This window comes from Mytilus galloprovincialis, chromosome 1 (assembly GCF_965363235.1).
Source record: "Mytilus galloprovincialis chromosome 1, xbMytGall1.hap1.1, whole genome shotgun sequence".
NCBI lineage: Eukaryota > Metazoa > Mollusca > Bivalvia > Mytilida > Mytilidae > Mytilus > Mytilus galloprovincialis.
The window spans coordinates 46,270,763-46,295,872 of NC_134838.1; the positions used below are offsets into that span (position 1 = coordinate 46,270,763).

General features: G+C 31.4%; 1 protein-coding gene across 4 annotated transcripts in view; it reads left to right on the plus strand.

The window, feature by feature from the left end:
• LOC143075957 (plexin-A4-like) overlaps positions 1 to 25,110 on the plus strand; it is a 124,237-nt gene that overhangs the window by 59,986 nt on the left and 39,141 nt on the right. For all 4 annotated transcript variants that reach the window (XM_076251577.1, XM_076251570.1, XM_076251560.1 and 1 more), the window contains exons 5-7: positions 18,784 to 20,120; positions 21,222 to 21,419; positions 24,895 to 25,026. In XM_076251577.1, the coding sequence (XP_076107692.1) occupies positions 18,945 to 20,120; positions 21,222 to 21,419; positions 24,895 to 25,026 (1,506 nt within the window). In that variant the 5' untranslated portion in view covers positions 18,784 to 18,944. The remainder of the gene's footprint in view (positions 1 to 18,783; positions 20,121 to 21,221; positions 21,420 to 24,894; positions 25,027 to 25,110) is intronic.

Consider the following 25,110-nt stretch of genomic DNA (forward strand, 5'->3'; position numbering starts at 1 on the left):
AATGACACTGAACAACCAAGCCAGACATTTTCTCTGCTCATCTTAATTAAGGAAACACAATCATTAAATTCGGATTAGACTTTTTTCGTTTCATTTAAATAATCAATTCTTCATGAAGTAATTGACAGCCATTCTTAGAAAAATCTCCATGAATTATCGATGATTACATGTAAATTCAATTATGGAAAGCGTTTCTGTATCCTTAACTAAATTAAGCATCATGTTCTTTGATAAGCTGTATAAAGCTCGCAGGCATTTTAATTTGTGTGGTTTTATAATCTGTTAGGTTCCAATTGTTGTTATAAATATAGTGTGAGTTATTGAAGTTTTATGGGGTTTAAAACTTACCACCTAATAGGAAAAAAGAAAGGCAATTGAGATGGAGACAAAAAAAAAGGTTTTGAATAAAAATTATTTTCTTTGTCTGGTCACTAACAGGAAGTGACATAATTTAAAATTTATTGGTGAATGACTGTCCGTTAATGGAATAAGCTTCTAAAAAAAGAGGCTATATGACTATATCTATATATATGGAATAAGCTGATAAGAAAAGTTTTTTTTTTTACTGTACAAATGGACAGCTGCTTAAAAAAAGGTTTATAACTGTATCCATGGACTTAAAGCAGCTAAAAGTCTGTTTATCATTGTATAAATAGCTAAAAAGAGGGTTTATAGATTTTTTTATGTTATATCAGTGAGAGGATTAGCGAAGCAATGAAACCTGGTTTAATCTGCCATTTTCTTCATAAGGATATGCCTGTTTCAAGACGAGAATTTGACATTTAAGTTGTTTTCCATTAGTTTGATGTGTTTGAGTTTTTGATTTTGGCCCGTAAGTGGAAGTAATGATTACAGCCTGTAAAACCGATATGGTTTGGTTTCCAATCTTAAATCTGACCAGACTCTTAAAGAGTGAACATATTATGTTTCCCCCAACAGTCTTGTTGTGACCCTAGACAGCACTATGTCTAGACTTCTTTTAAAGGTCTCCTAATGACACAAAGGTGTCTTTTTCTTCTTTAGATTATTTTTCCATTTTAAGTAAAAGACTGATAACATGCATTTAAGTTAGAGAAGTCCATGAAAAATCAATGTCATAGACAAGCTTTTTTCCCATGTGGAGAAGATTTAGCAAGAAACCTTAATGTCAATTTGCTGCAGGCATGAAGACTTTACACGAAGAATGTCATGTTACATGTTGAAATTGAAAAGAAAGCTACATGAACATACTTTTTGAGACCACTGATGAGTAGATAAATTCACAATTTTGTTGAAAACAGATAGAAATCAAGAAATCAGTTACAATTATTTGTTTCCTGTTGGCATTGAAACATGCACTAAATATATGATATTGATGACTTTGCATGAATGTTATTATTGAAAAGAAAAGGTTAATCTTTGAAAATGATTGTTCAGACAAAATGTCAAATGTGACAAGAAAAACTTTTAAGATAAAATTCATTTAAGATTTCCAATGATTTTTGTGGTGTCATATTGGTTAGTTACTTTATGATAAAGGATATGCTGCATAGTTTGGCTGCTTGACAATCGTTAAAGGACTTATAGTGACCTCTAGATCTCTTTTCTTGTGGCCATAATACCTTCAATAGGGATCGACATTGTGTTCTCCAGTCTGTGCATGTCTTTCTGTCCTTTACAATGAAATTTTGACTGAGCACATCAATTTGAAACTACATGTAGTAGTATATCGATGTTGATTACAAACCTTTAAAAATGTATGCCAAAATAAGGGTTTGACTTGGATATTAAGATTCACTCAGAACATGAAAATGTGATGGTCAAACTGAATGAGTGCAACATGTTATCTCATGGACACATATTCTTAGAATTAATACTGTTGGGTTGCTGTGTGACATTCGTTCAAAATCTCTGTATCATTTGAAACTCTTAAAGACATTCTTTATTAGTAGATCTTAAGTTATTAACAAGTCAATTGCATAATGGGAGGTTTAAGTTATGAGGATATAATGTGAAGTGTCTTCCTGTGATTCAGGCACAAAGAATAACATTGTAGACACAAAGTCTGTGTCATACCTGTAACACTTAAATTCCCTATCTTCCTTATTAGTAAGTAAAGAGACTGAAAATGAATATCAACTCTGTACTGGACAGATATTCAGTGCCAGAATTGTAACATCTGCTAGCATGCAAGGTTAAAATCCCCAAAAGACATCACCCTTTCAGGACACATGAACTCTGATACTGAATCAGTCATTGTTTTTGCTTCAAAATGCTTACAGGAGACGGCAAATATTCAAATAAACAAAGAAGTAGAGAAAGGGTATACTGTTTATAAAGTTTAAAGTCATATTAAGGAAATAAACAGGCAAAAAACTCAACAAAAAACAGGAATATGAAACTTGGTATAAGGACCTAGCAAGATCTAGACTAGAGCAATTCACGTTAAGTATGATATGCTCAGGCTTCATAAATTACTTTTCCTCATTGGAATCCTTTTAACCTTGGACAATGATGTACATTTCTAGTATTGCAATAAACTATAAAAATCATTTGAAATGGATATTTTATGATCATTTACATAACAGACTGAGCAATATGTTTGAATCAGTTCATTTTTTGGTGTCATTTCCTTACTTCTTCATCAATATTTCATATTTTATATGATTCTGGAGCATACATAATGAAAAAATGATGGGTCAGATTTCATATAATTAGAATATTTCTAGATCGAATTCTGAATGAATTGTGAGTAGGAGATAAAAGTTACAAATGAATTCTGCCAATTTCTTTGTACTGTGGAGTATTTTGTGCATATTGATATCTGAGTTCCTTCAGTTACTGAAAGTACATTGTGGTCTCATCATAGCAGATTTGCCTTGATTGCAGTCCTGCGGTCTTTGGTCCCTGGCTGGGTCTAACCTAAGACTTTAAAATTCTTTACTTAGCATGAAGAACAAAGACTGGTTGTATCAAAGTCGGAACAATGTAGGACCTTTAACAGTGAGAATCTCCATACCGTATAGTCTGCTATAAAAAGCTCCAACATGAAATATATGAAACAATTAAAATGAGAAAACTATACAGCCTATAATTTATTACAAAATAGATATGACAAACATGAAACAACTACTTCCACTCAACTGCAGGCTCCTGACTTGGTATAGGCACATACATGATGTGAGGGGGTTACTGGTAAACATGATTGTGAATGCTCAACATTCCTCTAACATGGAGCAGTTGTGTCACTTCATAATATTGCATGGTGTAACAGCTAGTTACTCGGAGAAAAAATATGCCAGATATTTTTCTTTTGCAGCAAAATGAAAATATTGGAAATTATATAAATTCTTTTTTGCAAATAGGCTACATGATAACTACCAAAACCTGATATAAAGAGATTGAAATGAAAATCACAGCAGGAAGCACAAAAAAATAACAGATATTGAATTTTTCTTAGTATGCATTATACTTAGCAACATAAAGCAACTCTGTTTGATAAAGTGCATGTTTTGTTCAGAACAAAATGATTTCAGTAAAAACCGACAGTTGCTGTATTGTTTGATTACCGGTAATACTTCCAATTGCAGGTAGTTTGGAGAGTTGCCCATGCCATATGTTAGCCTGGAAAGTTTTCATTTTTATTGCAAAGAAACCAGATAAAAACACATGTCTGTGTTATGGTCAAACTATAAAATATTCATAAACCAGTGAGTAGTTTATGACCTAAGCTTCCACCACTAATCAATATTCCTGACCTTTGTTATACTAGAACGATAGATTAATTTTTTCGGAGAATTGTTTGAATTTCATCTGCAAATAATATTTGCTTTGGTAGATTGGTATCTATTAATTGGAAATGGTTACTCTAACCAAAATATGCACAGGCCTAAGCAACCACTATGATGAATTGAATTGTGTGAGATAGACGGGAAAATATTGTCAGCTGATTCAATAAGATTAGTTTTTGTGCCTTGGTATATACTCATCAAGGCGATTATTTTGGGATTGAATAATAATTGATTGTTTGTTCACTTACTGGACTTTATTAATATATCAAACCTAATCCAGTAGTCTCGTCACAAGAAATTGTGTTTTGTGTTGACAGAATGTGATCAAGCTGATTAAATAAGATAATTCATAATTTGTCTCATTTGTTTCATTTTTGGAGGAAATTGTATTTTGGAATTGGATCGTGTTTATTTTGGCAGCTTTATTAATAATTTGAGTGATATCAGTGTTTTATTAAGAAGTAATTTCTCTATAATTAATATTTTAAATGTTACCGATAATTTGAGTAAGAAATTTATTTTCCTTTGAGACATTTTCACAGCTGAATCAATAAGATTATTTGTCTGCAAGTCACAAATATGATTTTGGAGAATACAATAATTGAAGATTTCTTTCCACCTGTGATATTATTAATATTTTGACAACATTGCCTTTTATGTCCTAAGGAGATTATGGTCTATGTTGACATTTACTGGAACTTATAATTTTCTTGTCTGAGCTGAAGATACAAGTCTGGTATTGAGCTACGAGGGTAATTTTCGTAATCGTTATGGATTCATTATATTCACAAAAAAATTATTATGAAAAAGACTTGAAAAGAATTATCTTTAATAAGATCTGAGGAGGCTTAAAAATCCAGCCTGTAGACATTTAAATCATATTGCAAAGAGCATTATATTTCTTTGTTTGCCAGCTTTTAAGGGGGAAAACAGATGAAACTTGACAAAATTTAAAGATGAGAGAAATGGGATTTGAAAAAAGATTACATGTAAAACTTAAAGTTTAAGACTGATATTGGATTGTACTGATCTTGTGAAGCCTTTCTTGAAGAGGTGATTTAAAAGTATTCTACTGTGCTGTAAGCTGAATATTCTTACTTCAGTATGAATAATAGTAAATGATGAAAAGTGGTTTAACTATTTATAAAAAAAATTTAAATATCATGTTGTTTTTTTACTCTTCAGAGACTTTGGTGTCTGATGTTGTTTTTTTTTTTTTGGATGTATCATATTATTTTTAGACTTGGTTGACTTTCTCTCCTATTGTTTTTTTCTTGCATCAAAGAGCTTAATGAGTACTGAAAAGAGGTTGAACCTTACATAACCTGACTTCAAGATTGTCAACAAAAATGAGTTTATTGTTCCTCATAATAGAATTGATTAGTTAACTAAGTACAGAAAAAGGAAAGATCATAAAAGCTCTATACAAAAACCTTGCATGTCAGAAAAGCTTGGGACTTATAACCAAGAAAATCAAATTTCATTTAACATCATAGTAATAGTATTTCTTTGTGGATAGGAAATCTATTTAGAAATTGATTTGCAGATCTGAAGTCTAAGATTGGAAATAACGTCACCTTGTTAAGTGTCATTCAAAAAAACATGTGGGTACTCATTTCATTTCATTAATTTGTTGGAGAAAAAATGTTTAATGAAATTGGTCTCCGATAATGTTTTAAATACGCTCTGCATGTTTTTTGCAATTTAGAAACACTCAATGTATTCGTGAAGATGAAATGGGAGTTTGTTTTCATAGTGACTTGTCAGTCAAACAAAGTCTGAATATTGTATTTTATAAATCTGATGCAATTAAAACTTGCCAAGGATATAGATTTTATAGAATTGAGATGTCTGGAGTACATGATGCCTATATCAAATTTCTTAATATGCATTTACTGTAATTTAGCAAATGATTAAGGGATGCGATTAAAACAGATTTTGTTTTATTTTTGCATCTGTTTTTTACAAATATTGTTACAAAATTCAGTGCAAAACAGTGCAGAAAAAATGGCTTTAACAAGCTGATTGTAGGGACTTTTACTGATGAACATCACAATTCTTTAAACAGGTATATATATTAATGAGAAAGAGAAGTAAAAAGTGTAGAAAAATTCTTTATTTAAAGTCCTTTTGTAATAATTTTATTTATGCCTTGTGCTGATCTGGTGATGAAACCTTTCTTCATCTGATTTTTGTCAAGCCTGTGACTTTTTTTTTCATGTCCAGGCCTTTTATGGCTTACAATGTAACACTTGTGTTATGATCATTGTTGAAGGCTGTACATTCAACAAATGGAACTTTTAACGACCTTGACTGGCTATACAGCCCTTTCACGGTCGCCTGGCTGTACATTTACCTTTAGTTTCTACATTTATAATTTTTGGTCTCTTGTGGACAGTTGTTTCAATCATTTGCAATCTGGTTTCTACATTTATAATTTTTGGTCTCTTGTGGACAGTTGTTTCAATCATTTGCAATCTAGTTTCTACATTTATAATTTTTGGTCTCTTGTGGACAGTTGTTTCAATCATTTGCAATCTAGTTTCTACATTTATAATTTTTGGTCTCTTGTGGACAGTTGTTTCTATCATTTGCAATCATACAGGAAGACATCTTATATTCATAAAGTCCAAAAGCAATGGAATTCATTGAAAACAATAATTTACATCATTCACAGACAAAACATTTTTTTTCTTGATTGAATGAGAGTGTGTTTTCCTGTTTTATAAAAGATTGACAAAGTGCAGTGATATTATAAAGTAGATGTTGCATATGTAATCATAGAAAATATTATAAATCAATGTCTCTCTTATCACTAAAACATTCAATGTTATTCAAAAACTGCATTCAAATTCTATAATTACTCAGGTTTTTAGAAATTCTATCGGACTTCATAATCAGATTTCCACATGTTGTTTACACCATTTGATGGCAGAATAAGTAGAAAGACCACTAAAAACCAAAATGAAGATTTGAATTATTAAAAACTCCAGACAGAAAGAGAAATGCACTTTTATTAATAAATAGAAATGTCTGCTTTTGATGTTGCAACAGGAGGTCAGTAAAATGATCTTTTAAAAGCGATTTGTCCACTTTAAAAGCATTGAAGAGTAACAGCTGTGATGACCTTTTTATAACCTGACAAAATAGATATGCTACCTGTTGATTTAATATTTGACAGGTAACCTGCCCTGACAGGTGGTAATCACACTGAATAATATTTTTCTTCTGATTTATCATTGTTGACAGATTTCATATTGTTTATTCATGTCTTTGCTGACGAGGCTTTCAACATGTTCCTCTGTTTTAAAAGTTCAATATTGAAAATTAATTTCTAGAGAAAACCTTGTAGAGACAGTAAGAGGATTGGTAAGGGGTAGATTAGATCCTTTCGTCTTATATCAAAGAAGATTAATTTTATTATGAAAGGAGATCTTTTGTCATGTCATAAGAGACATTTTTAATATATATACAACATTAAATGATATGAAGATATGGAATAAGATGGGTCCGTGTTGAGTAGCACCACATATAATGAAGTTATAGGTTCTAATGAAAGTTTAGGATTATCGCATTGTTTTTGAGAATTCATTATACTATATATAAAAAGTACACTTGCATCTGAGAGTTTGACGCTGACTTGAAGAAAACTAATGACCACTAACTCTGCTGGTTTAAACTTTAAAGAGTGAGTACAAGTATAAATTAACTGACCAATTTAATCAAAAAGCTGTCTACATTTCTGTTTGTTTTCTTTCTCAATTAATTTCACCGATTTGCTTTGTGTGGGGTGTGTCTGGCTTAGATTGGAAGGTTATAATGGTCGCAGAAAGTTAATTAACATTGGAGCCTCTCCACCTACATTCACAATTTTTAAATGACCCTTAAGCGTAGGTACTTGAGATGGTCATATTACTTTCTATCTGAGGTGTTTGATTACTAACTATATGATTTTTCAAGTGTCATAGTTTATTTCTGTGTCAGATCAGTTGAGGTCTTGTGTTTAGTATTAGTTGGGAATAATGTTTACATGGGATTTTTATGATTTTTCTAAATATTTTGGCAGTGGATGTTGATTTAAAAGGTTTGTAATGGATAAAGTACACAGCATGTCTGTACATCTGGTTTTATGTACAAATTATCAGGTTTTAATTCACAAATATTTGGCTATAAATATGATTATGTAAGTAGACGCCATTAAGATCTAATTTTTATTCATTTGATGAATTAAAAACTAAAGAGTTTTATAAGATAACTATTTTGGTAAAATATTTCAATTAATCAGTTTACTTTTTTGCGTTTTAGCTTTGATGTTATTATACATGACGACAGTAAAACACAACTCTCAAAAAAAACTTTGTTTTGTTTTTGTGTATGAAAATATGTTATCTTCTCCTTAACTTCAAGGCCGTAACTACCATTGAGGCAAGTGAGGCAATTGCCTCACAAAAATTTCGACACAGATTTTTTTTATATATATGTATATAAATATAATAGTCATTTGTTGTTCTGTCTCAACCTTAATTTCTATAACTTGTCATCATTCCTTTTAAAAGATTCTTCCTGGATATAACTCAGCATCTCAACAAGTGATGTTTCTCGATTACATTAACCTAGTAACGATAAGCATCATGAATTTCTGATTAAAAACAGGCTCTTGCAGAAAAAGGAAAAGCGATACTGAAGGTAAAGAAGGAATAATTCTAGTAAACTATTTTTTTTGTGAACAGAGTCTGAGTATTGAATATAACTTCATTAGAACTAATCCAAAAAAAACGATAAATAGACTGACAAATCAAGTACTGGGCATCGCAAGGGTACAATCCTGTCTGTGTATTCATTTCTCTGTTTCACCAACTTTAATCTTTCTCTTTACAGATAAATAAAATATAAATAATATGAAACATACATGGATTAGTTTTTATCCATGTTTCTTTAACCTTAAAAATTGAAAGAACATTCCATATTCCAATTTAAAATTTATTGAAGAACAGTAAAATCTTTAAAACGGGATTTTGTCTTTAGTTGACTTATTCGGGACTTCGAAATTTCGTGTTTTTATATTCGCGGTTTCGGAATCGTATAAACCCCCAACCCCTAACCCCAAAATTTATATAGATTCTGGAACTAAAATACCATCGACTATTTCAAGAAATAATTTGAAATTACGGAACTACATGTAAACCTCGTAAACTCCCGGCTAATTCCCCTGTACCCATATCAATTTTAATTTCTCGCTACATTGAAGACCTGTTGGTGACCTTCTGCTATTGTTTTTTTTTTCTATGGTCGGGTTGTTGTCTCTTTGGCACATTCCCCATTTCCATTCTCAATTTTATTTTATTACTCTAGATAGAATCATATTCATGTATCTTATCTTATTCTATCCCTAATTTGTTAAGCCTTTTGGTAGCATAAAAGCGAGTTTAATATTTTGTAACTGCGACTGTATGATGGTGCTCACAGGAAAGCTTAATTCCCTTTTGCAAACAAAACTGTTACTACCCATGCTGCTACCGAATTGCTGATAGAGAAGGAATCGGAAGAGGACAACGATTATTGTGTTGATGATAGTGTGCTACCGCTAGAAACAGACTGCCCTGAAGCGACTGAAAACTTGGAAAAGAGCATGCATAAGTGGCGAGAGATTGTGCGGTCTTGACATGCTCCATGTTTATCGCTATAAGTATGTCAGCAGACCAAATATACTGAAACGATTTGACGAAACCGGCCTTAGAAGAAAAATTGGCAAACTCTACTGAATCGATGTTTGTTCTATGTTCTGTGTATATATGTCTCTGGTTCTGACAACAGACTCAAATTGATATTTGAATCATTATCTAACATATAAATTTAAATAAAGTTGTTAAAAATTTGGTGTTAGTAAAAGTCTTTAAATATGAAAAATTTATATAAAAAATGTCCAAATTTAAAACATTGTCAAACTCTCTGGAAATGCCTAGAATGCAGGATTTTGCACCATTCATTTCATACCCTCCAAAAAAAAATTTCGCCTCGCTTCGCTCGGCTCAATTATTTTGCCTCACTAAAATAATATGCCTTGTTACGGCCTTGAACTTGCTGGTATACTAAATGACCTGAATATAGAATTAATCATACTACATGTATAAGTAACAAGTTGGAGGATAAGTGACATCCTGTTCTAATGAGATGACATGGAGGACATACTAATAAACACTTCCTAATAATAATTCTATAGCATGTAAGGTAAGCAATATCTACTGTTCAAACCAAAATTTTACTTTTAAATTCCTTTTAAAAGTTAGTAATACTAAAGAAATAAGTATGTATAAGTAAGTCTTAGCTTCAAGATCCTATCGAAAATTTTGAATGTTCCCTGAAATTTTCAGGATGAAAGTATTAAGATTATATGTTATTTTAGTTTTCTTGCAGTTGAGAAATATAAATGGCTGCCATGCGAGTTATTAGAAACTTTTTGGTACATTATAATTTACATACAGTTGTTTGTTGCTTTTTGATGTCTTTTGAATAATTCAAGAAAATGTAGAGAAAATTTACTCTTTATTTTTTTCAATTTTTTAATCAAGATGAGAGGAGAGGGTTGAAATCGCCAAACATTACTTGTTCAAAACTGTTAACATGATCATAATTGCTTTTACAAAGTTGATAAATCTTGTGATAATCTACAGTTTATTGGTATTTTTTTTGTCCATATTGGTTGCCATACAGTCAGAATTATACTGTATCATGATAGTTTTTCATGTCTTCCTGGGGACTGTTGTGAAGTTGCATGTTAAAAATCATATCACATTAAGTAACACATTCATATCCTGATAATGCATGTAATACTAACCATGGTACGTTAAACACAAATCTATGATCATCATATTTTGGTGGTCTTTCCCTGAATTATCCTTACATTGTATAACCTTACAAGAAAATGGTTTTATGTAGCTTTTTGAATGTGAAAGTACAAGGAAATGTGGTATGATTTTCAATAAAGACAACTAGTCCATCGGGTCCAAATGACATGAGTTTAAGCACTCCATTGATAAGCAAAACCCAAAATGTAAAATCAGATATAAAAGACCTGCAGATGTGACAAACTGTGAAATAAGAAATGAGAAACTAGGTATTAGGGTAGGGGAGACTTATCAAACCATCAAGTAGCTGGTCCCTCTGCAATTTTGGACTTTGATTGATTTATATACAAACCATAAAATTGAGAATGGAAATGGGGAATGTGTCAAAGAGACAACAACCCGACCAAAAAAAAAAACAACAGCAGAGGGTCACCAACAGGTCTTCAATGTAGCGAGAAATTCCCGCACCCGGAGGCGTCCTTCAGCTGGCCCCTAAACAAATATATACTAGTCCAGTGATAATGAACGCCATACTAATTTCCAAATTGTACACAAGAAACTAAAATTAAAATAATACAAGACTAACAAATAAAAATGAATAAAAAAATATGATAGAAATTGTTTTCTTGAAAATATCGCACTGCCTGATGCCGTTCCTATATAGAAATCTTCTTTGTCAAGTCTTAACTGAATAGATAATTTTAGAACCTTATTTTATTTAATAAACTGTACTGAAACAATTTCTTTACTGTAATGGTGGTTAATTTTGTGGTCACAGTGGTGTCAATTTTCAATAATTGTGTGGTTGATGAAAAAATGAAACCTTTTATTTCTATTATCATGTAACTTGTTGCGAGGTGCAGTTTTCATAATATCTGGTGCAATAGAAACCTATGAAATTGGATGATAAACAGAAAAATTACAAATGTACTGGCAGGATAGGTACAATATAATATAGAGTGATGGATTGTTTGTGGTTAATCCATGTCTATTTCATGTTAAAGGTGTGTAAACAACTGGGATAAACAATGACTTTTAATTCTGCTCACGCAAATGAACAAATTTGGACTATTTATTACATTCCATTTGTAGATTTACAGATGTCTTGTTTTCTATTTTCTTTTTTGCAATTGCTTTGTCAATTAATTTTTCGACTTGTGTTGAAGGTATCTTTTATCTCTTTTTAAAATCTGTACGGTAAATAAGAGTTCTTATTTGATGTAAAGCTCACTACAGTGACTTACAACACACTTTATTGAGTGTTATTTTAATAAAGTTTTCCAAATGGTTCTCTCATAAAATTATAGAAAATATCACTTTTATTGACAATGTACTCCATGTGATCGGAAGTTAGTGGAATTTAAAATAAATTGTCTACCAAAACACATTTGTAAGGAAAAGTGTTTAACCTTCTTTATATGTACATAAAGAACAAATTAATGCATGCAATACCTTTATTTTTCCACTCCATTTACTTAAATATAGTCAGCCAAGGATGGAGAGATGTGAATGAAGGCTTCACGGTAATGCACAACTTCCTAGTTACATCTTTTATAAATATAGAAATCAATGAGATCAATAATATCATTTTGATGGTGTTCTAAGAATTAAACTTGCTGTATTCTTCTTTAAAAAGGAACTTTGAAATATATTGCTGAAGGTTATTTTTGAAATACACACTGAACTTATCACATCAGTTAACAAACATGTGTGCGATCTAGAGTATATTTATTTGAAATTTGATTATGAAAGGCACGTCATGTAAACATTACAGTTTATGTAGTGGAACAAATGGGTTAAAATGTTTTTAATTATGGCGGGATAAACATACAACTTTCACATGTGATAATCTAAACTTGATCACAGTCTAATCGTAACTGGTTCTGACAGCTATAATACTAATATTTCTTTCATGATGTGCCTCATTTACAAGGAGAATTAATTAGAAATGACCTAAGGATAATTTATAAGTGATAAATTCATGCAGAGATGATCCATATACATAGAGATTAAATGGTTTGTGATATGTTAGTAGGGGTAAATATTTATGTAAACGTTGTACAAATCTTTGGAGAATTTTGGAAGAAAACATTGGAAATTCTTTTGGATTTAGTTAAGTTTCTATAGAGGAATGTTTTAAGTGGAAATTCTGGATAAACATTTATGTGTTAAGAGGAAATAAGTCTTCTAACAAATGGGTAAGCTATTTTAACTTAATTATTTGTCATGTTTGGTTTTTTTTTTAATATTGATACAAAAAAGTACACTTCTCCAAAAATGTTTATGGTACATCAATTCCTCATATAAAATTGTTATATGCACAAAAATTAGAAAAAAAAATTACAAAAAGCTGAGGAACAGTGCTTTTATTGTTTCCAACCTTGTTTGTCTATGAATATTTATCTCATTGACATTCATTCTACATCTGGTTTTAATATTATATAGCGCTGTTCTTCATCTGAGATTCACCTTGCACTCTAGCATTATATCTTTGTAAAAACTCACCTCACTGCAAGTTTAAAACAACCCCTTAAATTTAGCACCAGTTTGGGTTGATTCTTTACTAGATGTTTTTACCGGTAACAACCATGTTGCACATCAAGATGTATTGCAGTGTCTCACAAAAGGCAATTAAACATGTCACATTTTTAAGCCTGTCCCTAATCAGGAACCTCTTAGGCCTGTGCTAGTCATGTCTTTTTATATTTTGGTTCATTTGGATGTTTCGGTGTTTAGTGTGGTGTCCATTTTGCTGAACTTAGTATTAATTCTTGTTTAAGGGCCAGCTGAAGCCTACCTCAGGGTGGTGGAGGTGGAGACTTTTCTTTTGTTGAAGACCCTTTGGTGGCCATGGGCTGTGTTCTGCTCTTTGTTGCATTGTAATTGTCTCTTTGACATATTCCCAGTTTCCATAGATGTTGTATAACATGATGACAGGAATTTATCTATGAATAGGGCAGATATTCTTGAATCAGGACTGGTTAACAATTTCTATAAACAAAGTGGCTGAAAGGTAGAAAAATGAACATGCATTTATATGATAAATGAAAACACTATTATAACTGAAAACAAATTAGAGCATATATGCACAGGTGAACTTTGTCTACACAGTATTATTCTGTCAGGACATGAGAATTGTTATGTTAGTACCTAAAGTGTGTTACATAGAGTTTATTTTGTTAACAGTATAACCTCTGATAACAAAGCACTGTGCCAAGTTCCTTGTGATACTGATTATATATTTATTTCACTTTTGTGCAATTTGTAAGATAACTGAATTTTTAAGCAAATACTTGTAGTAAAAATATAGAATACATTTTTTTTGGTTTAATGAATTGTTTTTTATTATGCTATTAGTTCATGTAGTTTAAAGTCATGATTTTTAGAACAATTACAAATTTAAAGACATCATGTTCATTACAGAATGCTCTTCTACAAAATGTTAATAAAAATATTTCCCATAAAATACTGCCAAAACACTGCTAGGTAATTGTTTTACAGCTAACTAGGGATAAGTCTTGCTGGGTAGATGAACTTTTTATGGTAGAACTCATTAAGGTTGTGTCATAATACATAGGAAAACTGATGTACTGGAAATCAAAACAACAGGGGTTAATCCCTGGTAATCTCTAGGCAAGTAATGTTATAACAGGCTTTTTATTACACATAAAGCTGGTAATGTTAATCTAATTTGCTCAACTCTTAATTTAATTTTTCACTTCACCAAATAACATCTACTAAGTTACTGTTATAGGCCTGATAAAAGTACAGCATGGAGGTTTGGTAAATATACAATATATGTATGTTGCCGGAAAATATAAGATTTATTTGTATGAGCTTTAGAAACAGGACCAAAAGCGAGTCTCTGCCAAGCTTTTCTCTTGTTTCGTAGCAAGTACAAATAAATTTTATACTTTCGACAATATATATTGTGTTTATCCTGAAATTACTCCAAACACTTGAAACTTTAGTTATAAAACTAAATCTGTCACTAATTTCTCAAAGAAATTGACGTAGTTGAAAGGCAGACTGCGAAGAGGACCCCCAAAATGAACTGGTTAGGAAACAGAAATATTCATATTACCGATTGCTCATCATGGAAGTGGGGTAACAGGAGACTTTATTTGTACAAGTACATATAAAGCAAAAATGTATTTGTATACATGTTATATGTTCAATAGTTTGCTAATTGCAGGATAAAAGAACATATTAAAATGATGCATGCAGTTTCTTTTGCTTTCTGTTTTTTTAACAAACATGTTGAAGTGTATCTGAAAATAAAAACAGATTTGTTGAAGGTAAACAAGTGTCATTTTAGACTTGATATTTTTGTATCTTTACATGGAAGGAAAGATCCAGACTATTAATTTAACACTGCTTGTGCATGTTCATAAATTATTTTTATTGACTTGTTGAAAAATGATATAAACTGGAGAAAGACCATCTTTAATAAGCTTTATAATGAAAGAATTATTTGATAAGCTGACTGTTGTTATTAAGTTAGTTTCTAAAATTTCTGGTGGGTTACACATGATGTACTTAAAACTTATCTTACATCTGCAGACACAGGAAACCTTAGAGGAAATACAGTCTATACCAAGCTACTAATTATGTTAAAAATAAGACCCTATGCAGTAAAGGTACTTACTTTTATGTACCTCTTGAGAGAAAAAAGGTTTGTCCTTAACTTAATGGGCAAATGCTTTGTTACATGTGCTTGTATTTGACATTGAAGCAGTTGATGACTTTTGTATATTTATGTGGAAAATTACCCTTTGATTGAAAAGAAATGTTGAAACTTGGGATGTGACTGTTATGACCAATGAAGTATGCCATTATGTTGTTTATGAGTAGATATAAAGGAGGATTTTTGTCGCGTGGACCTTAATATAAGATATGGCACGATAGGATTGTATTGTTTAAGAATGGGGAAAGAACAGGGGTAGCTTTGTCTGCACTTTCCCACTCAAACAATAACAACTTCAGTTGCTTCAGACCACTGCTTCTATTATATTAATAAATGCCAACTGTTTTGTTATACCAATTCCAGGTTGGACAGCATAGTTTGTATATGTTGGGAAAGGAATCTTTTCGTTTCAAGTAAAGCTTTAGATGCAAGGCATGTTACATGATATAATGTAGTTGTGCTGTCATTAAACCATACAAAGTCATATGAAATAATATTAAGATGATATAAAATCCAAAACATGCATAATTAGATAAAGGCAGATGTGGTGTGAGTGCCAATGAGACAACTCTCCATCCAAATAACAATTTAAAAAAGTAAACCATTATAGGTTAAAGTACGGCCTTCAACACGGAGCCTTGGCTCACACCGAACAACAAGCTATAAAGGGCCCCAAAATTACTAGTATAAAACCATTCAAACGGGAAAACCAACGGTCTAATCTATATAAACAAAACGAGAAACGAGAAACACGTATATATTACATAAACAAACGACAACTACTGTACATCAGATTCCTGACTTAGGACAGGTGCAAACATTTGCAGCGGGATTAAACGTTTTAATGGATCCAAACCTTCTCCCTTTTTCCGAAACAATAGCATAACATCACAACATAGAAGTTTGTTTAATTTTTCTGTATCAATCTTGGCATCAAGTATATTTAAAAAAAAACATGTAGTTTTTTTTTTTAGTCTGTTACAAAATGTTAACTTAAAACTGGATTCATTTTCAATTTTCTTTTAATAAAAGTCTATTATGTATTTTAACAGTTGTGTCATTAAGTTAACAATTAGCTCATACTATATCACCATGGCAGGTAATTACATAATAGTGCTGCTTTAATTACAACTTTTTACATAATTGTCCTGTAAAATAATATTTTCTATTAGTCCAGAGGTTTCCAGTTAATGATAAATTTATAGAAACAAACTGAATCATTTAATTTTATTTCTTGAATTTATTCATTTCATAATGTTCTCATTGATTGTGGTCTTTCATTAACACAGTGTTTTATTGACTTGTGAAAAACTGTGACAAAGACTCTTTTGTGTGGAGGTATAAACAGCTGAGGGTAGAAGCATCATGCTTCAGTTGTCATCCTTGATGGTAACTGATAAAAACCTGTGTAAAATCCATCTCAAATTCAATTGACCATGAAAATCTCAATATGGTTACCTTAATTATTTTTATGATCAGATTTTTACTAGCTGTGAAATTTAAATTACTTTTGACACATGCCAGAAACAAGACTTTAATTTCTGTGAGGTAAGATGCTTTTTATGGAGGTGGCAGCTTGAAAAGAGAAAATGAAATATTAATTTTAGGTAATTGGGACACAAGTTTAAGTAAAAGATTAACATTTTATTAAGTGGGAATTTTGTTATCTGTAAATCATGGTTAAATAAATAAATTTGATTGCAAATTTTCAATCTGTACTCAGTGATCCAGAAATTCTCATAAGAGCACTGACTGCCTAAGAGGGGGTCCTATATATCCAGTCTTGTTTTAGTGACTCCTTAATTATCAACCATTTTCTCCCCCGAAAAAATATATGGTGGGGGGCAGGCTCCTAGAAAACCCTCTAAATCTGCCTCTGGTATTTTCTAAGTTTTGTTACAATAACCATTTAATTGATTTTATGGGGTTTATTGTATTTAAAAAGTGACAAGGACATGCAATTTGTTTTCTTATTATATTGTGATTGAGGATGCATAGGACCATAGGAAACTTAAAATACACAAGAAAGTAATATCAATTGAGGAGACAAAAATATAAGAGGCAATACAGCAAAGTGAAGTGAGGATGGTTATGATGGGGAGGGTACAAGATGAAAAAAAAAGGAAAAAAGAATAATAAAAAGAATGTTATGTTTGAAGGGGAAATAAAAGAAAATGTTGTTGGACAGATATAAATAAACAATAGTCCACCAAGAATTCGATAGAAACTAAAAAATGAGAAGTTTTTAAATTGAATTTCAGTTTGTTAGACTTTTGTAGACAAAACAGGCATAACAGAGAAGACATGAAATTTTTATATTTATACAACTGTCACATGATATTTATCATTTGATAAATGTTAGAACACATCTGCTTAGGTTATCACCACTTAATGATTCTATAATTTCAAGTAATTATTTTACACTTGTACAGTGTTACGTAAATACAATGGTTTGACTGTCTGTGCATGCAATTATCTTTTTTGTAAATCATAACCTTGAGTTTAAATACTATTTGAATAGTTAAAATGAAGAAACGTGTTATCTGATATAAAAGGTTGTGCCCATTTGAAAATCGCTGTCTATTATGATAAAAAGAAAGGGAAATATTAATTTCCGCACGAGTTGTTTTGAATAGGATGCATCTGTCGGGGTGTATTACCTGACTGAAATATATAAATGTATGTAATTCTGTTCAAGGGAATTAACTCTATATCTTTTGTTTGCTCACCAGCATTGAGAACTAAATGAACAAAAAAGAGAAATTACACTTTGTTACCTGTTTAATGTTTTTTGCATCCATAGATATAAAATAATTTTAGGGAAACCATGACTTGCACAATAATGTTTCAAGTTACTTGGAGACTGAACATTGCAGACAGAAGTCATAAATTTTGACAAGATATTTATTCACTTATGTGCATGTTTTAAATAAAAAAAAATTGAAGAATAAAATAGAAAAGTAGCCAAATTTTAGCAGCTGTATAAAGAAATATTGTAAATTATTTGTACTGCTTGCAGATAAGTTTTTAAAAATTACTGTATAGGGCTATAAAGAGAATATTGAAGACACTGGAAAATTGATACAATTTCTATATCAGATACAAGAATGAAGTGTCAACAGTTTCTTGAAAAAGTAAGAGGGATAAAATATTTCTATATACTTTTTTGGAAGCCAGTAGTTATGCAATGTGTAGAGAATGCCTTTTATATTTTTATGCTTCTTTTTTTTTAGCAAGCATTTTATTTTTAAGGAGGGGCAATCATTTTAGTGAGAGGGAGGGTGGAAAAATGGAGAGAAGCAGGAAAAAGGAATAAGATTAAGAGATTACAAAAAATAAGTTGAAGACTAAGGAAATGGGAACTGGGTAGGAAGGAAGCAAGGGTGTTAAGAAACTTAAATGACTCAATCAATTTGAAGGAGTAACCAAATCTGAGTCTATAGTAAAAATTGAAAATTAATGATCCTTATTTATTTTTCAGATAAAGAATCATGATGGCTTTGTGTACTTGTGACAGAAGTCATTCTGAAAATCAGCAGTTAAACTGTGACAACTATTGTCTGAAACACTCGTAACTATGAATGGTATTGGATGTAAGCAATTGAAAGTGGGGTACGAGAAACAAATATATCTGAAGTGACGATGGAAAAAATGCTTTTATTCTTAGTATGTGTTATACATGTGGTTAGTGCAATGTCATCTTATAAAGTTGAAAAACAAATTCTAAAGGATGAAAATGGTTTGAATGGATCCATCACCCACTTTGTTCATGATAATGTCACGAACATGTTTTATGTTGGTGCTGTCAATCGGATTTTCAAGTTGAGTCAATCATTGGAAGTACAACAACAACTTGTGACAGGCCCTGAACCAGATAATCACTTATGTACTGGATTTGCTTGTAAGAAAGAATTGACCGATAATTACAACAAAATTTTACTCCTTGAAACCAACACAAATGGAAATGATCGTCTTGTTGTATGTGGCAGTGTATTTCAAGGTTTTTGTGAATTTAGGGACTTACAAAATATAAGCAAGAAATTGTCTATGAGAAATCATACGAACCTTGTAGCTAATTCAAAAAGTGATTCTACTGTGGGTTTGATTGTAAAGCAAAATTTGAACGAAAATATTTTATTCATTGGAGCATCATACCCAATCAGTCTTCATTGCAAGGATGAAGATAACAAGAATGTTTTTTTTCTTAGACGTAAAGATATACCTGCTCTAAGTATGAGAAAACTTACTAGTGATGGAAGCGCCTTTTCATTGTATAAGGAATCCTCATTTATTGAACAACAGCCTCCTTCTGCTCTCAAAATAATTTTTGATAAAATCAGTAAATATATAATTGATTATGTATCAGCTTTTTCAATTCAGGATTATACATATTTTTTATCTTATCAGCCATCTGATTTAATTCAAAACTGTGAAACCAATGCAAGCCCTAAACCCTCGCAGTCTAGGATATCTCTCACCTGCAATAGAGATACTCACTTTTATTCATATATTGATATACCGCTTACTTGTGGAAATACTAGTACTACAAATTATAATATAGTGCGTGCCGGAAAAACTATCATACCTGGTCTTAATTTACGGAATAAACTTGGGCTTAACAGTCAAGACATTAAAAGCAGTGAAATTCTTGTCGCTCTGTTTGAAAATCGGCATAACGGAAAAACAGATTCTGCAGTTTGCATATATACAATTGATGAAATACAAGATAAAATGAAGTTTAATATACAGGAATGTCAGAAAGGAAGTGAAGCAATGAAAGGGGCAAACTTTGACGATGGTGCTACTTGTACACATCAGGTTGGTATTCTTTATGAACTAATCCTCTAGCTATTTAGTGTCATAATCAATAGAATTGAAGAATTTGTTTTATCAATTCATGACACAAAATCTCTACATGGGCACAAAAATTTCAAAAGCAAAGGAACAGCAACATGGAGCAAAAACTCTGTTTTATTCTGTTTATTAACCTGCAGTCTTAATTAAATTGTTCATCATTTTAATGCAGCCTTATTACAGTGACTTGACTGTTAGTGTTGCTCTCCACCAATTGCAACTCATTCAAAATTTTGACCAAATTGCAATTTGTTTTATTAAACCAAATTGTTCAACTGGTCAGAATATTGAACAAATTGTTCAGTCAAAATGTGAAAGTGCAAAGTGATAAAATAAAACATACTTACAATCCTGTAAGACTTTAACTCCACTTTAATGTTGTTGTGACAAAATTAGTCTATCAGTTTGTATAGGTATATTATGGTCATTTCCATGCTGAAAGAACTGTTATTATTTTGAATTGCTATAAAAAATGTCCAAACTAAGCTTTCATATAGTTTATTTTTATTCCCCTGCCATAGCACAGGGGTCATTGAGTTTGCCTCAACCAAAAACTTTTACACAATGCTAATTACCACATAATATAGATCAAGTTCGAAATGTGTTGGCATCACTTTTAATGTTCTTGAGTTATGCCCCTTTATAAACATAGAAAATGCTGATTTTTTGGTTTCCATACTCTTTTAAAATACTTTAGTTTGCTTCAATTCAATATTAATAAACTTATAAATAATGCTTATTACCATATAATACAGATCAAATTTGAAATTGGGCGGTGTCACTTTTACTGTTCTTGAAATTGATGATATAATCAATGATCAACCAGAAGAGCATTTTATGAACCATTGAAGTCTAAAAGTTGGTGACATGGGGAAAGGGGGGGGGGATGGGGGGGGGGGGGGCAAAATATCTTATTCTGTATTGTAGGAAAAAAACCAAGGAGTCAGACATCTGACAAAAATTTCTAAACCCGACAAGAATATATCCTTCAGTGTACTATTTACTCTTAAAACTCTACAATGAAGTTGTTCTATATGACTCAAATATTTATTTTTATTGTCAAAGGGATCAGTAATAGGAAGTGGACCTACACTGTGCACTACCATGAAAAGTTATTATGGAGGAAGAATATCTGGAGTGATTGGTGCTCAAGTTCAACCTGCCATTGTCTTTGAAAATACTGCTTTGACTTCCGTTACACTTACCACAACTTCTAACTTCACTGTAGCTTTCCTTGGTACATCAAATGGACATGTGAAAAAGGTAGCATTTCTTAGTAGTTTTATGTTTTATATTGCAAATCTCCAAATCTTCTAGCGATACATTTTGAAAAATTTGTTAGAAAAAAAATTACACATTTCATAGGAGTAGGTTTCAAAAGACCATACTTAGCATGACCCCTTAATTAAAATTATGAACACACACACCCAGCATGCAAGAGTATTGTTGTCCAGCGGCAGCGTAAACTATTTGTATAAAGCTTTAATATTTTAGAAGGTAGAAGACCTGGATGCTTCATACCTTGTATGTCGATACCTTATAAATGTTACAAAGTTTCTGTCTATCATGTGTCCATTGTCATTGACCTCATTTTCATGGTTCAGGCCCAAGACCACAATTAATGACCCCACTTTTCGTTGTCCACGAATATAGTTCCTTTTAATTAGAGTGTATTTTTCCTTAATTTTTTTTCTTTCCTTTCCTCACTCATTCCTTAAATCTTTTTGGGTGGAAATGAAAGAAGAGAGGTCAAATAAATTTTTGGAGGTTGTATTTTAACTGATTTTGATATGGAATGAGTGATTAGGTCAAGTGCAAAAAGGTGATATTTACAGTTTTCGGAACATCTCTTGACTTGTCAATAGGGGTATGGATGTGTATTGGCTAAATTTGTAAAAGTGATTGCTTCAATCTTTCTGAATTTTGGATATATATTTGGACTAGGACAATACATTACACACACAAAAAATTGGACAAAAGTGCATGGTGCAATTTTTTTAATGTTGCAAAAGGTTATAAAGAACTGATAGAGGAATTAATTGTGGTCTGTGGCCTAAGAGGTGCATTTCAGCAAATTTAGAATTTTTACTTTGGCATCTTTTCTGAATGATCTATTGGTATTGATTTGTCAAACTATATGAGAAGAAATGATTTTCACTTTCATTTGATAGAAATTTTGTGAAAAAGTCACTTTTCAGGTTAAATACCTAAAATGTAGCTTTTTCACTTTTTTCACTATTTTTTCAAAAACAGCATGCTTAATTTCTCTCTGACAGTTTTTTTCTGATATCTATTTGTGTTTGTGGTATTTATTTCAGTTGTTTAACTTATTTGTGAACTCTGAACACAAAAAAAAGTAGATAAAAACATACAAAGAGTGCAAAATGTGCTGTTTTAATAGTCTAAGTCTAACGGTCAGTATACGCAGCAGGTGAAATGTGAAGTTCTATGCACTTAAAAGTTGTATTCCAAAACAGATTGCACTGAACCTACATCAAAAACACTTATTACTGGTTGCTTAACCATTTCTGTTTCACAGACTACCTTTACTTTCTTCTGTTGGATAGCTAGTGGTTTAAATATAGGCCTTTTGAGGCTGACATTTCATTCAGTTTTTAAACAGTAAAGTTAATAAACTTTGCATCAGACCATACTGTCTGCATATATAGTTGAAAGTGACAGTCTTGTTACATCCAGGCTCCATGTTTTATCATATCTGAGCACAGATTTTAGCAAAAAGAAGTATATCTCCATCTCCCATATCATTTATATGCTTTTAAATATGCAAATGTGGGAAACGGCCTAAACTGGCAATCTGTTTTTTTAAGCATAACATTGCTAAAGACCATTTTATCCACATGCGTTATGCTATTTGAAACTTATATTTCCATCAAAAGTACATTTATAACCTGTTAAAGTTTGTTTGATAACTTAACAACTTCAGAAAATTGTGGTAAGTGAAAAATATTACATTTGATATAAGGCCTCACCCTAATTGAAAACCTCTATTTTTTGGCACAGGCTCATATAAAATTAACTTCTGGCCATTTTGCATAAGTCTGATACATGAAATATGCTTTCTGTTGCTTTAAATAGATGTTAACTTATACATAGAGACATTAAAAAGTGTTAGTTTTGGTATCTTTTGGTTTTTAGAAGCTCAAATTTGATAGTTTTAATTGTTCTAATTCAACGCCACGATTCAGCACCCAAAATTCAGATATAAAAAATGCCACATTTTTTTTATTTGGTATCATATGGCTTTGAAACTTTGTAACCTGTTTTATAATATACTAAGCTTGAATCATGCCAAGTTTTATTAGAATTGGTCAAGTTTTAGGCCCCTAATAGGCCCAAGACCACAATTAATGACCCCACTTTTCGTTGTCCACGAATATAGTTCCTTTTAATTAGAGTGTATTTTTCCTTAATTTTTTTTCTTTCCTTTCCTCACTCATTCCTTAAATCTTTTTGGGTGGAAATGAAAGAAGAGAGGTCAAATAAATTTTTGGAGGTTGTATTTTAACTGATTTTGATATGGAATGAGTGATTAGGTCAAGTGCAAAAAGGTGATATTTACAGTTTTCGGAACATCTCTTGACTTGTCAATAGGGGTATGGATGTGTATTGGCTAAATTTGTAAAAGTGATTGCTTCAATCTTTCTGAATTTTGGATATATATTTGGACTAGGACAATACATTACACACACAAAAAATTGGACAAAAGTGCATGGTGCAATTTTTTTAATGATGCAAAAGGTTATAAAGAACTGATAGAGGAATTAATTGTGGTCTGTGGCCTTCAGTAACTGCTTGAAAAAAAAAAATCAAATGAATTTTTATGAGTAATAGGATAACTAAATTGGGTAAATAGGTTCCTTGCAAGTCCACATGTCTGTCAGACAGGATTCACATGACATAGGCCTCATTTCATGGATCGGTGATCAAGGTTAAAGTTACATGGTTAGGTTTGTTTCTCAGACACTATAAGCAGTAGGTCAACTATATGTTGTGTATAGAACAATTGTTAGGGGTCAGTAGTGCAGGTTTTATCTGGCTTGACCTCATTTTCATGGTAAAATGGTCAAAGTTATTTTTTTGTGTTTTAGTTGTGTTTTCAAGTACTTTGTACAATAGGTCAACTCTTATCCATGTATGGAATGATTGTCAGTCTGGCAAGTTTCATTTGACAGTGACCTTATTTTCATGAGTCATTAGGCAATTTTAATTTTTGTATTTTGATTGTTTTTTTCAGTACTTAAATCAATAGGTCAACTTATTATTATTATTACAGAGTCGAAAGAAAACAATAGAAAAAATTCAGTATCGTTAAATTAATTTTTTGAAACATTTAAATATGCATCATTTTTGGTAAAATTTCAAATACTATCAATTAACAGTAAAGACTAAATTCTGTCAGACAGACATGTACAGTAACACCTTACAATAATTCCACACATCAACTATAATAATAAGTCTGTAAAGTATTAGATATTTGCAAGGATTTTTGTTTTTGTTGCCTAATTATAAAAATATTTCCTCTTGTAAATTTGATTTTTAATGAAGATCAGAACCAGGAACAAGAAAAACATGAAACACTCCCTGATAGGTTTGGATTCAGAAATATAGCAAAATAAACCACTTAATATTACTTCATTAACTAGAATGTTGCACTTCTATTTTTCTTGACAAGGATGTTAAATGGCAATGCACTAATTTATATTAATCCACTTTGTAGATCGTTATTGAGAACAAGACTATGGCAAAAGAATATGATCAAGAGCTGGTCATAGACGAGGGAAGTCCTATTAACCAGGATACATACTATGACTTTGACCATAGAAATCTGTACCTAACGAGTCAGAGATTGGTAGGTATTGTTGGCGGCCACCTTTTGTTGCTCTTTCTTTAAACCGATGATGTATCCTGTAGTCTGAATTTTCAAAATTTGTAT